This window comes from Abramis brama (genome assembly GCF_963993115.1).
Source record: "Abramis brama genome assembly, chromosome: 13".
Lineage (NCBI taxonomy): Eukaryota > Metazoa > Chordata > Actinopteri > Cypriniformes > Leuciscidae > Abramis > Abramis brama.
This window is the reverse complement of record NC_139975.1, coordinates 34,653,627-34,668,657: the sequence shown is the minus strand read 5'-3', so window position 1 is coordinate 34,668,657 and position 15,031 is coordinate 34,653,627. Positions and strand designations below refer to the sequence as shown.

The following is a 15,031-nucleotide window of genomic DNA, read 5'->3' as shown; positions in this document are numbered from 1 at the left end:
CTTGAGTTTCAGAGATACTCTGAGCCAGTCACCTTGCATTAACAATCTGGCCCTTGTCAAAGTCGCTTGTTTCTGTTTGAATTAAGATTATTTTTCTTACCCCATGGACAGATAATTTTGCTTATTTTAAGCAAAAACTCACTTAATTTGATTTATTTCCCCAGAAAACAAGACATAATATCTTATCTAATTTTACTTATCTAGTAAATGCATCTTGATTTAATAATTTTTTGATATTTGGACTGGAAACCAGACAAAAATACTAAAGTAAGAAAAGCATTTTTTGCAGTGATCATAAACTCCTCCCTCTTACAACAGAAAGATGCAATAAATAAAACACATATCATCATTTTGAGATCGTTTATAATTAGTAGTTTTGTATTTTATTTGTTCTTTTGTGTTTAATTTTAAGTTTTACAGCATTATTTTTTCACATTTCAATGCAGGTCCATTTTGAATACATTTTACCTGAAGAAATCCTGACGTTCCGGTTTGACCTGTTTGTACACCCAAAGGTGATCATAAACTCCCTCTTACAACACTAACCAGGAAGAGACTGACTTGTTATTTCTCCTTTCTGTCACACCGACTTTGTCTCAACAAAAGCAATAAAGAATAAGCAATCAATGGAGAACAAAGAGAAAAACTCTACAGAAGGACTTTTGTGATGTTCATTTCTGAACAGACAGCAGATCTTTGATTCTCATCTTGATTCATTTTTGAAAACCGTTGTTCAGAAAGTGAAAGTAGAGTTTAGTTTGCGAGACTCAAACGGTGAAAATGGCTTCAGCAGCTGAAGATGATTATATTTGTCCTGTTTGCTATGAAATCTTCAATGTTCCTGTTTTTCTGTCCTGTAGTCACAGTATTTGTAAAGAGTGTCTACAACAGTTCTGGAAAACTAAGAAAACTCAGGAGTGTCCTATGTGCAGGAGGAGATCCTCAAAAGATGATCCTCCAGTTAATCTCACATTAAAAAACTTGTGTGAGTCGTTCCTGAAGGAGAGAAATGAGAAACGTTCATCAGGATCTGAGGAGATCTGCAGTTTACACAGTGAGAAACTCAAACTCTTCTGTCTGGAGGACAAACAGCCTGTGTGTTTAGTGTGTATTAATTCACAAAAACATGACAATCATAAATTCAGACTCATCAGTGAAGTGGTTTCATCTTACAAAGTAAGACAAATGTTTCTTGTTTCACATGTAAAGAACAATAATTAGTCATAAACATAGATATCATCACATTCATGCATTACTATTTCAATGTCATTTTACTCAACTTTATATGACATTTACTGTGCTGTAAAAGTATTTGCCCATCCTGATTTCTTATGTTTTTGTGTCTAGATCCAGTAAGTAGATCCAAATGCAGTATGGCAGTAATTGTTTATTAAAGTGTAATCCATCTAGTAGTCATCCAGGCAAGGTTCAAAATCCATGATAGCAGTCCAATAAACACAATAAACAAAATAAGAAACAGGCAAGAACGCAGACCAGAATTGTAGTGACGAATAACAATGACTCAATGACAAGGATTAAAACAGACAGGGTATTTATACACAGAAACTAAACAATGTAATGGGTAACAGCTGCATGCAATGATGAGTGATGAGAACAGACAAAGGGATCGTGGGAATTGCAGTTCCAGAATGAATGGTGACAGTAAGGGGAAGAGACCTCTAGTGGACACCCGGGGAAACACAAACCAGACACTGTGACAGTTTTACTGTGCCGAGTTTTTTCCATTTGGATATAATGGCTCTCGCTGTGGTTCTTTGGGTCCAAGAGCCTTTGAAATAGCTTTGTAATCCATCACAGACGGATGTATTTCAATCACCGTCTTCATCATTATTCCTGGAGTTTCTTTCACCTTTGTCAATAGTGTGTTACTAAGATTTTTTAACCAGCCTAATGCTGTTGAAAAAGTCCTATTTAAGTGTTTATTTGATTGATCAGGTCTGCAGTGATCAGGACTGGCTGTGTTTAGTCCAGCTGAATTACATTATAAATACAGTTTCAGAGATTTGAGGAATTAGTAAGTATGGGGCCAAATACATTATAATGCAGGCCCAGTTAGTATTGGATAACGTTTTTGCTTCAGTAAATAACATTGTCATTTACAAACTGTACTTTGTGTTCACTCAGGTTGCCTTTGTTTTATGGTAAGTTTTAATTTCTGAATCAATTTAGTATGATATTTACACAAAAACAGAAGAAATCAGGGTGGGGGTGAATACTTTTGCACAGAATTGTATGATCATATCACTGTAGTTTCTTCTCTTCACTGTAATCTGGTGTTTAATGTATTTTTGTTCAATTCTAGGAGGAGCTCAATACAGCACTGAAGTCCTTACAACAGAAACTTCAACACAATGAAAAGAAGAAAGGAGAGTTTGAGGAAACAGCTCAACACATCAATGTGAGGAAACAGAATCAAGAGTCATTTTCATTACAGCTGGAGGATCACTTTATACTGTTATGAATTGATACATTTAATATAATGGATTCCAGTTGATTATTTCTGTAAATGACGAGCAGCTTCTGCTTCTGGATCTGTTATATGTCGAGTATCCGAGATTTGTGTTGATTGAGATGATTGAAGTGAATGTGATTTGATTTCAGTCTCAAGCTGAGCACACAGAGCGTCAGATTAAAGAAGAGTTTGAGAAGCTTCATCAGTTTCTCAGAGACGAAGAAGAAGCTACAATCACTGCACTGAGAGAGGAAGAGGAGCAGAAGAAGCAGAGGATGAAGGAGAAGCTGGAGGAGATGAACACACACATCTCAGCTCTTTCACACACAATCAGAGACATGGAGGAGATGATGAAAGACAATGACGTCTCGTTTCTAAAGGTGACAAATCAATCTGGCTTCATTCTTTGTGCATAAAACAACTTGTATAGAGAGACTCATTGACAATGAGAGTGTTTGATAAGATATTAAAATGTTTTCAAGCTCTATATTTTCCAGAACTTTAAGGCCTCAATGGAAAGGTAAGTGAGCTGCTCGTATCTCTTCTCTCATTGGATCTGAACTCAAATTCATTGCAGTTCTGACTCCTGAATGTTCCTCAGAGTCCAGATCTCACAGCCGGATCCACGGATGAGTTCTGGAGCTTTGATTCATGTGTCGCGTTATCTGGGTAACCTGCCGTTCAGAGTCTGGAAGAAGATGCTGGAAACTGTCCAACACAGTGAGTCTCAGCAGATTTGACACAAGTGCAGAAGATAGTTCACATATAAACACATACAACATTAAAGCTACACTGTGTGATATTTTCCCCCATCTAGCGGTGAAATTGTATATGACTACCCAGTGAATATTAGTTTCTGTTCCTTTCAATTCCAAGGGCGTTTTAACTCCTACGGTGGCTGTATTATTCCAAGATTAACATGGCTTCCAGTTCGACTTCGTCCATGAGTGTTCCTTCAAGTGATGAGGTTACTTTAGAAAACTATTACAAAGTACATTTAGTTATTTAGTCAGTTAACATGTAGGTTATGACCTATATGTAAAATGAATAATAGTTTTATGTTTTCGTTATTTTGGTACCATTTCATTGCTAATATCCGCTATCCCAAACGAATGCAAGCTAATGTTAGTAAAGTATCAGTGCTATCGTTATTCTGTATATTGAACGAGATTAAAAGTGTGTAAGGCAATATATATAAAGCTATTTTATTTATATATATATATATATAGCTTAAAAAATTGCGCCTTTAAAACGACACTCGGTTACTGACGTAACCTCGGTTCTCTTAAGAGAGTACTCTCGTGTTGCGTAAGTGAAGCTTACGCTACGGGAAAACTCCTTTTCTCGAGAAATACTGAAGCCAGAAAATTATCCTTAATTTTCCAAAATGTAAAACGCATTTGCTGCAGCAGCAGACCTAGGCGAGACAGCTCGCTCGCCTATTGGCTGCTCTGCGGCAACTGCTGTAACCTATCAGCGCATTTGGCATGACGCCAGCGCCAATGGGAAGCCTTCCCGCGCTACGTCATAATGTAACGCACATAAATACAGTCACGTTGCGCTCACTGAGAGCGCGTGCAGGTCGCCCACTCACTTTACTGAGGCTAGCGCCAGCAGAAAAGCAGTTTTGATGGATTGGTATTACAGTTCCACCGCATGTAATGGTTCGAATAGTTTACCTTTCATGGCCTCAAGGATCATCGAAAGGTCCCATACTGGAACTGAGGGTGGTCGAGGAGGGTTCAGCCTCCTAGCACTCCTGAGGAAACGGATTATAAGGTCGTTCTTTCCCAGTGACTGGCCATTCGCGGGCTTCGCGAAAGCCACTATAGCCGTCACATAGACTTTGAGCGTGGATGGGGTTCTACCGCCATCCAGCAGCTCCTGTAGGAAAGAAAGCACCACCGTTACCTCACCACTTAGCGGGTCAAAGCCGTGAGCTGAACACCATTCAGCGAACACTGACCATTTGGACGCATAGAGCCGTCTAGGAGACGGAGCTCTCGTCTGTGTGATCGTGTTCAGCACTGAAATGGTGAATGGTGATGGTTGATCGCCCATACATGTAGGGCCCACAGCTCGGGGTACGGGTGCCAAACTGCACCCTGGGCCTGGGACAGCATTTGGTCTCCCTGATTCGCTTGATTACCTGTGGTAACAAGACGATCGGGGGAAACGCATAGAGAGGGCGCTTGGGCCAGATTTGGGCCAGCACGTCCCTTTCCTTCGAGAAGAACCCTGGGCAGTGAGCGTTGGTCTGTGACCTCTACCTCTGCTCTGCCGAAAATGTCCCAGATATTTTGCACCGTCATAGGATGCAGAGCCCATTCTCCCGGGGAGAGCTTGGCCCTGGATAACATATCTGGGCCCACGTTCAGGACGCCCGGCACGTGTGCCGCTCTCAGCGAGCACAGATGGTGCTGGGCCCATGTGAGGAGGTGTCTTGCTAATGCAAGAAGGCTCCGGGACCTGAGACCGCCCTGGAGGTTTATGTACTGAGGTGTTGTCTGTTCTGACCAGAACGTGGTGGTTCTTTATTACAGGGAGAAAGAACTGAAGGGCGTTTTTGACCGCTTTCATCTCCAGACAGTTTATGTGCAGACACTTTTCTGCGTCTGACCACAAGCCCATGGAAGGTCTCCCTTCGTACAGGGCGCCCCAACCCATGTTGGAGGCGTCTGTCGAGATGACTTTGATCTGAGAGGCGGCGCCCAAGTTCACGCCGGTCTGGTACCAGCCGGTGTTCATCCGTGAGACGAAGCGAACCTGTTTTCCACGCTTTCACTGGCACGCGCTGTTTCAGCCACAGCTGAAAGGGGCGCATGTGTAACAGACCCAGCCGCAGCACAGTCGAGGCTGAGGTCATAAGACCCATCATCCTCTGAAACATTCTGAGGGGAAGATGCTTCCCCACAGTGAATGTCGCTGCAAAGCGCTGAATTGCCGCCGCGCGCTCTCGCGTCAGGCACGCTTTCATAGACCTGGAGTCCAAATCTATCCCCAGAAAAGATATTTCCTGACTGGGGACCAGAATGCTCTTGGTCCAGTTGACTCTGAGACCCAGCTGATCCAGATGGGCCAACAGTAAAGTCCTGTGTGACACCAATTCCTCCCTCGACTGGGCTAAAATAAAAAGCCAGTCGTCCAGATAATTCAGGACTCTCACGCCCCGTCGTCTGAGGGGCGTGAGCGCTGTGTCCATGCACTTCGTAAATGTACGGGGTGCTAAAGATAGGGCTGTCGCGATAACCGCAATATTGCAGTACCGCGCTACTGACAAGCCAACCGCAGAGGAATGCAAGTAACCGCAGCACCGCGATATTCACGTGTTTTCTTTTTTCATAAGGCAATACCCTTCTTGTTTTGAACTTCGTGCATGTGTATTGAATGTTAAATAAGTTAATAATGATAACGAGACTGTTTTTATCATGGTGATTTGTACAGAGGCTTCGTGGATTTGCACTTAACCCTAAACAGACAGTGAATGAGAGTGATCGACTGAGCGCGTGCGATTACCTGCGTCTCTCTTTGAAGTCAAGTCAAATAGCCTAGATTCATGAAAAGGTTGCTGTGTCCAAGGAAAGCGAAATATGTTGTGTCATCCTTTTAACGTTTAAGGGCATTTACCATGAATGGCATCAGCGACAGCGCTGGTCAGCATTCCACAGCGTGAGGAAGCTGCGGCAAACCAAAATCAGAGAGTCACGCATTGAATCGCATCAGCTTCAGCGTTACCCATGCGACGCATTGCTGGTCTGCTGAGCCTTGAAAAGTGGAGCTCAAAGTTAAAAAATAATTAACACCTTGTTTCATTACTATCTTTTAATGTATCAGCGTTTTTGAACGTGTTCGTTGTCGTTGAATGAACGGTTCATTCAAAGACAGTCTGTTCCCACTGTAACTGCACGCTGAGTGAAAGCCTTTCAAAGCGCAGAGACGCCGTTTAGTTTCGGTTACATTGGTTACTGAAAATGTGCTCGTTTTTGTGTATGCTGACCACATCGTAACACTTATTTATATAGCAACAAATAAATAATATAGCTGCGAGCAGCGATTACGGGCCAAAGCCGGTGGCACTGCCACCCGGTGCCTTTAGGTAACTAAGTGCCTTTAGGTAAATATATATATATATATAGTATACACATATATAAATATATAAAAGACAGAAAATATTACTTGACTTACCTTATTCTGATTTTATGATACACTCAAAATATTCCGCAACAAATGCTTTAAATTTTATGTAAAAATAAAAACGAAAGTAAGCAGTGTTGGGCTCACGTAACCCTCTCATTAGGATCAAAATGTTTCAACATTTGCGATGTATTTGGATGCTAAACTTTCACATAAACTTCACTCACGTTCCAATATCGATGGAAAAAAATCATCCTCTTCACGTGCAAAAATGTGCTTGGAAACATCACAGTGGAGCGGTGCTTACTGTGAATGGTACAAATTGTACTATTGACTATTTAAACAGAGCAGTGTAATTTTTATATGTTAGGTTGACTATTTTATTATTATATTTTATTAAGGCTATAATGAACAGGCTGCGATGTCAAGATTGCAATTATGGAATGTGTGTGTGCATGTGTGTGTGTGGCATGGGCGCGATTGAACAGTGGACACATAAAAACACACTCCGTCATTTCATACAGGACATCATTCAAACTGCAAAGTGTTAACTTATATTTGTGTACAGTCACAATAAAACACAACAGTGTGCTTTTGTCAAATAAATTCAAGCAATCCACCCCCCGAAAGGCGCTAATTTTAAAATTAAACTAAAATGCTTACTGGCTACACGGGCATTCCATGGCGAGGAACGAGAAGAACAGAGTCATCCATAGGAATTCATTGAAAACGCTCACTCAACCATTATCAATGTCAGTGTGGATGAACATATTTTACTTTCGTTTTTAAGTTAGCGATTCAAAAGCCTCCAGCGGTGTCACACGTCGATTAACCGGTGGGGAAATATTCCCAGAGTCACATCCCTAATATATTTATATATAAATACTATAGGCCTACCTGATTTTGAACACAAGAGGGCAGTATAGCACTATGTATGACTTGATTTATTTATTTTTTGGACTTAACAACTATTCTGGCTGTTTTTAAACTTAACTTAAACTTAATTCTTAAATAAAAGAAATAAAAAAGAATAAAATGGGTTAGTGTTTCCTTTTTGTACATTACTTTAATCCCTCACTATATCAAAACCGTTTGAAATATTTATTTTGACCACTTAGCATGCTCGGATCATGAACAATTTTTTTTTTTTGTGTTCACATACCTAATGTCAGAAAAGTTTCGTAACATTCCAATGAAGCTGTGATTTTTAAAAATTCTAAACAGATTTTTTGTAATCTGAATTTATTGGTGTGTATGTGTATAAAAGTGTGTTTGTATGTGTGTGTGTGTGTGTGTGGGTGGGTGTGAATTTTTTGCACTCTTGATGTTGTAGAGTGTCACCCCTTTACTGTGGTGTACTTTTTTTTAGAATCGTGGCCGATTTGTAGATTGTACAGACAAAAATTCAGAGAATTTTGGTGTTTTTGTAAATTTCCCATTCATTTCCTATGGGTCGGTCATTTCTGACCGAAGACCATGAGTGTGACTATTTTTTTTACGACCACTTAGCATGCTCGGATCATGACCTCAATTTTTTTTTTTTTGTATTCACATACCTAATGCCATAAAAGTCACCAAGTATCATAACCTTCCGATGAAGCTGTGATTTTTTAAAATTCAAAACAGAAAATTATTCGGTCAGAAGTGACCGAGGACCATCTGAGGGATATCTAACTATATATATATATATATATATATATATATATATATATGTATGTATATATAAATATCTATCTATCTATCTATATCTATATCTATATCTATATATATATATATATATATATATATGCACACACACACACACACACACACACATATATATATATATATATATAAGACAGAAACTATTACTTGTCTTACCTTATTCTGATTTTATGATACACTCAAAATATTCCACAACAAATCCTTTAAATTTAAAGGAGAAGTTCACTTTTAAAATGAAAATTCTGTCATCATATAATCACCCTCATGTTGTTTCAAACCTGTATGAATTTCTTTCTTCTGCTGAACAGAAAGGAAGATATTTAGAAGAATATCTGTAACCAGGCAGTTTTTGGGTCCCAATGACTTCCATAGTAGGAAAAAAATATACTATGGAAGTCAATGGGACCCAAAAACTGTCTGGTTACTGACATTCTTCTAAATATCTTCCTTTCTGTTCAGCAGAAGAAAGAAATTCATACAGGTTTGAAACAACATGAGGGTGATTATATGATGACAGAATTTTCATTTTAAAAGTGAACTTCTCCTTTAATGTAAAAATAAAAACGAAAGTAAGCAGTGTTGGTCTCACGTAACCCTCTCATCAGAATCAAAATGTTTCAATATTTGCGATGTATTTGGATGCTAAACTATTCTTTATTATAGGCTTTGTACTTCACTCGTGTTCCAATATCGATGGAAAAAATCATCCTCTTCACACGCGCAAAAATGTGCTTGGAAACATCACAGTGGAGCTCTGCTTGCTGTGAATAGTACAAATTGTACTACTGACTATTTAAACAGAGCAGTGTAATTCGTATATGTTAGGTTGACTATTTTTATTATTATATTGTATTAGGGCTATAATGAACAGGCTGCGATGTCAAGATTGCAATTCTGGAATGTGTGTGTGTGTGTGTGTGTGTGTGTGTGTGTGTGTGTGTGACGTGGTTGCGGTTGAACAGTGGACACATAAAATCATAAATAAAATGTTTTAGTTCATTCCTACTTCCATAGGAATACATTGAAAATGCTCGCTCTACTCCGCACCATTATCAATGTCTGTGCGGACGTCTGTATTTTACTTTCACTTTTAAGTTAGCGATTTAAAAGCCTTCAGCGGTGTCACACGTCGATTAACCGGTGGGAACATTTTTATCACAGTCACATCCCTAATATATTTATATATAAATACAATAGGCCTACCTGAAAGAGAATTTAGCCCATTCAGCCCAGCCCTGATGGCCGCGGTTTCTGATCTGTGTGCAAAGTTTCAAGAGTTTTCGAACATGTTAAGGGCCCCAAAAGTGCCCGAGAAGTAGAATTTTATTTTATTTTTTAATAATAATAATAACAAATAATCCTACCGAAAACAATAGGGCCTTCGCCCTTTCAGGGCTTGGGCCCTAAAAATAATCCTTCCGGAAACAATAGGGCCTTCGCCCTTTCAGGGCTTGGGCCTTAATAAATAAATCAAACATAAATAAATAAATAAATGGAGATAAAACCGCATATCGCGCTATTGAGCCACTCAAAATTACCGCAAGGGAAAATCCTTCACCGCGACAGCCCTAGCTAAAGACAGGCCGAAGGGAAGGATGGTGTACTGATAAGCCTGGCCCTCGAAGGCGAATCTCAAGAATGGCCTGTGACGGGCTGCTATTTGGATCTGTAAATAAGCGTCTTTCAGATCCACTGATATAAACCAGTCCCCCAGTCGGATTCGAGCAAGGATCTGTCTGGTCGTGATCATTTTGAACGAGCGTATCATCAGCGCTTTGTTCAAACGTCTGAATTCTAATATAGGGCAGAGTCCGCCGTCTTTCTTTGGTACTAAGAAATAACGGCTGTAGAACGCTGACTCGCTTTGGGCTAAAGGAACGCGTTCCACTGCCCCTTTTTCCAGCAAAAATTCGTTTTTTCATGTGTATTACGGGTGGGACAGACAGCGTTTTGCGTGGTAGCTCTGTAGCTAGCACTCCGGTCGTATGAACGGGGAGATGCTGCATCACAGACACGGCAATGTGAGTTCACAGCGCGGAGTGCAGAGAGTTTTTCACAGAGCGTGCACGCTGAAGAGCAAACGCGCGGTTCACACTTGAAACACCGCCAGCTATAACTGGGTTCATACGCTGAGGCTGTATGTGTGTGTGAAGCGCAGATACAGTAATTTTCACGGGCAGGAATGGGCGCTGTATAGCGGGCATATTCCCTACACTTAGAACATGAACGGCGTGAGTCGGTTTGACTGATATGAACCCTGTGGTGGTGTGAGACACTGCTTGGGTAGTGTTTGTGTGTAGGGGCGAACACTGGACAGTGGGCACTTTTCCTACACTTAGCGGTCGAGCGGCCTGAGCCAGCTTTATTGTATTTGACCCTGGATGAGTGTGACACACAGAGAGAGTAGTGTTTATGTGCGTGGGTGGGCACTGGACAGCGGGCACCTCTGCTACATTCAAAACACCTTCGGCATGAGCCGGACCAACAGACATAATGAGATTTATCTGGGTTGCCGTGAAAACGGCGTTTAGGTACAGGCGAGCGAGTTGTGGAACTGGCTCGTTGGCTGCTGAGTACACTCTTCGAGTCGCCTCTGTTGAGGGAACTGAGAAAGCGGTTCGCGCTGATTTCAACGGAGGTCCGGCCGCAGTGGGACTTAACCGTCAGCGCTTTCCTAGGAGGGCTAGGAAGACTTCGGAGGCTCGAAGCTGGGCGCGAGCCTGGGTCTGGGTCCCCGGGCAGGTGGCGGTCTGCGGCGGCTCGACGAGAGCGAGCGCTGGCGTGCATCCCGGGCCTGGTGCTGTTGAGGAGCGGGGGGCGGAGGCGGTGGGGGGGCCGTTCTTCGAGCGGGCGGCTGCTTCTTAGCACGGCCTGCTGCAGAACTGGACCGCCGCGGCAGGAAATGTCTCATGGCCTGAGATGTTTTCTGCACCTCTGAATAACGCTTAGTGAAGCCTTTCACAGCGGGACTGAAGAGATCAGTCGGAGAAATGGGAGCGTCCAAGAAGGTGGCACGGTCGGACTCAGACATGTCAGACAAGTTGAGCCACAAGTGACACTCTGTGACTGTGAGCGAAGCCATATTATGGCCGATGGCCTGGGCGGCTGCTTTGGTAGCCCTGAGCACCAAGTCAGTCGCGCTCTGTAGATCCGTCACACACTCCTTCGTCTGTCCAGCCTCATCCAGAGAAAGGAGAAGGTTGGCCTGGTGGATCTGCAACACAGCCATGGCATGAAGTGCAGATGCGGCCCGACCGGCGGCAGCGTAGGTGCGGCCGATCAAGGCAGATGTAGTCCGGCAGGCTTTGGTGGGCAGCGTTGACTTGGCACGCCATCCAGCGGAGGGCGGACACAAGTGCGCTGCCACTGCTTCCTCAACGGGAGGAACGGCGAGGTATCCTTTGTCCTTCGTGCTGACGACTGCAGAGAGCGTCGAAGAAACGGAGGATCGCAGCCTGGCCGAATACGGGGCTCCCCACGACTTGGAGAGCTCCTTGTGAAGCTCGGGGAGGAAGGGAGCGGGCCTGGAAACAGGTGCGGAGCGATGTCCAGTGAGGAAGCAGCCATCCAACCTGTTGGGCGCAGGCTCCTGGGGCGCGGCCCAGTCAAGGCCGAGGTCCTCGACGGCATCAGGCGGAGAAGCTCTGCATCAACCGAGGCCCTCACGCTCGACTCCTGTGTCGACGGGGTGTGGTCGGGGATGGAGCCCGACCAATCCTTGCTCCCGGACGCCAGGAGAGAGCAGCATTCTTCCTCCATCGCAGCGAGCTCGCCAGCGAGTTCTCTTTCACCAGAGGTTCTGGTGGCCTTTGAAAGTGGCGCTTTTTACGGCGCGGCCCAACAGAAGGCATAGGTGAAGCGGACTTGATGCGAAAAACTGCCTGTCGAGCCCGCAGGGTCGAAAGAGGCAGAGACTCGCATTCCTGGCAGCCGCCATCAGCGAGCACGTGGTCCTCATGGTCCTTTCCCAGGCAGGAAACGCAGAGCAGATGACGGTCCCCGTCGCTGAGAGTGGCTCTGCAAGAGCCGCAGGACATGGCTGGCATTTAAAAATACCTTTGCTCTTTTAGGGACGCGTGTGTCGCAGTGGCGAACACACACAGAGCAGTGAAAGGATATAGGCGCCGGATAGCGCAGCAGGTACGGCGAGCGAAGGCGGCAATCCGGCCAGCGTCCTTGAAACTCGAGCTCATCCCGCTGAAGGTTTTTTCGACGGCGCGGCTTCTTCCCAGAGATCCAGCGATGTGAAGTCACTCGCTGAAGGAGACGAAATCATCATGCAACGTCAGCGGTGGGAATTTATAGGCTCTAAGCCACTCCCACTTTGGCGGGCTATGACGTAGCGCGGGAAGGCTTCCCATTGGCGCTGGCGTCTGGCCAAATGCACTGATAGGTTGCAGCAGTTGCCGCAGAGCAGCCAATAGGCGAGCGAGCCGTCTCGCCTAGGTCTGCTGCTGCAGCAAATGCGTTTTACATTTTGGAAAATTAAGGCCAATTTTCTGGCTTCAGTATTTCTCGAGAAAAGGAGTTTTCCCGTAGCGTAAGCTTCACTTACGCAACACGGGAGTACTCACGTAAGAGAACTATTCATCACCTGTGATCCGTCGCAGCCCAGATTTATGTTACAAGGTAAACAATACTTTTTCACCATTGACGAGAGGAAAAGTAACGCAAGTTATACTAGATGTCGTTCTGGCGTTATGCACAACCATGCTATGGTTAGACAAGCAACTATAAAACTTCGAATTTACACAAATAGGCTGAATTACCTCTCTTTTAAAATCTTTGCTTCTCATGAGCTCTTTCCATCTGGGAAAAGTTACTCCAATATTGACTTGTTTTAATTCTCTCTTTCGCTTCCTTGGCGACTCTGCTACATGTCCTCGAAAATAGGCGTGATCCTCCATCTTCAGCAAACTTTCAAATCTGCCGGCAGTCACGAGTAATCTCCCCCTCGCATTCGTCACGGTGTCACTGAGTGTAAAACGCGAAAGGCGAAGTTTGAATTTCCAGGTATGTCCCTCTTTGGCGAATGTATTTTCAAGATGGAGGCGCAACATGGCTGACGCCATGACGCCATTTATCTATTATAAATGGCATATTTTACGCTTACGAGAATACTTGATTAGTTGGTGGAAGTAATTTCAAATGAATAAGCACATATACTTTTGATAGAACAAAATGTTCTTTGCTAAGAATCAACTTAAAAAGTTACACAGTGTATCTTTAACATTTGATAGAAATATATTTAATAATCACTTGAATTAGTAAGTGAATCTGATCTTTATTTCAGAAAATCATCAGATCATGCAGTGAACTCATAATGAAAAGTCTAGTCCTCATGGTTTATGTTTATGTATTAGGATACAATAGTGTTTATTGAATACTGATATTAAACCTGAAGCCTCAATCCATTCTGACAGTAACTGATAGACCATTGTTATGATAGCATGATTTATGATCTCTTTCAACAAAAGGAAAATGTTTTACATTTCTAATACATCATATTTCATCATGTAATCTGATGTTATTCTCTTTGCAGCTCCGTTGACTCTGGATCCAAACACAGCAGCTCCTTGTCTCACACTCTCCGCTGATCTGACCAGTGTGTCGGTCAGTGATGTAGATAAAACTCTTCCTGATAATCCAGAGAGGATTGACAGTTATGCATGTGTCCTGGGATCTGAGGGCTTTAACTCAGGAACACACTGCTGGGATGTGGAGGTTGGAGACAATACAGACTGGAGTCTTGGAATAACAACAGCATCAAACCAAAGGAAGGGAGAGGATTTATCTAAGTCTAATGTCTGGTATGTGTGGTACAGGAACAACAAATACAGGTCAAAATCCCCTGAGCAACGCCGAACTTACTTAACTGTTAAACAGAAGCTTCAGCGTGTGAGAGTTCAGCTGGACTATGACAGAGGAACAGTGTCATTCTCTGATCCTGTAACTAAAGACTGTCTGCGCACATTCAGGACATCCTTCACAGAGACTGTCTTTCCATTCTTATCTAATGCCTGCTCAACTCCTCTGAGGATCTTACCAGTTAAACTGTTTATTACAGCAGAAAATCACAGTTAAATCTGATTCTGCTTCTAGATTAATACAGTTTTGCAAATTATGCTTCAATAATAACACTGTAATCAAAGGGTCTCATTGATCAATCGCACTTCAATGTAAAGTTTAGAACCAACTTAACCCTTGTGTTTCCTTAAGGACATGTTTGTCTCTTTCAGTTTAAAAAAAATAAAAAAAATTCCTGTGTTAATGCCAACTGCATCTATTTTGTGTGTATTTTTATTTGAATTTTCTTCTTTCCTTTCCACATTGTACACAAAATATTTACACTCAGGACCTTAAGGACAAAACTTTCCCCATTGAAACCCATTAAAACTACCAATTTAGTTTTATCCCAGGGCCATTTAACTATAAAATGATGCAGTCTTTGTTAATAGACTTCTGTTCTGTTGGCCTTTTCTTTTAAATATAATTTTTCTTTTTTTTTTACAAGATGGTGCCGTTTTCTCAGGTTTGGCCTATTGTCACGATTTGGTCTTGTCTTGGTCATGTTTCATGTCTGTCATGTGATCCCCTGTTCAAAGTCATGTGATCCTGCCGTGTGTTCCCTTGTCTGACGTGTCATGATGTTATAAGGTGTGTTGGACATCGGCTGCGGCTGGATGTAACCGATCGGCGAGAGTAGCTGTGTGCAGGCAG

The 15,031-nt window shown here is 42.8% G+C and overlaps 1 protein-coding gene across 1 annotated transcript; it reads left to right on the top strand.

The window, feature by feature from the left end:
- Window positions 1–780: 780 nt before the first annotated feature.
- Window positions 781–14,582, top strand: LOC311095388 (E3 ubiquitin-protein ligase TRIM35-like; the record flags this gene model as incomplete). Its single annotated transcript, XM_084133872.1, has 7 exons — window positions 781–1,054; window positions 1,348–1,352; window positions 2,324–2,419; window positions 2,623–2,853; window positions 2,971–2,993; window positions 3,075–3,193; window positions 13,854–14,582. The coding sequence occupies 7 exons, from the start codon at window positions 781–783 to the stop codon at window positions 14,393–14,395; spliced, it is 1,290 nt and encodes a 429-aa protein (XP_083989998.1). The 3' UTR covers window positions 14,396–14,582.
- Between the last annotated feature and the right edge of the window lie 449 nt (window positions 14,583–15,031).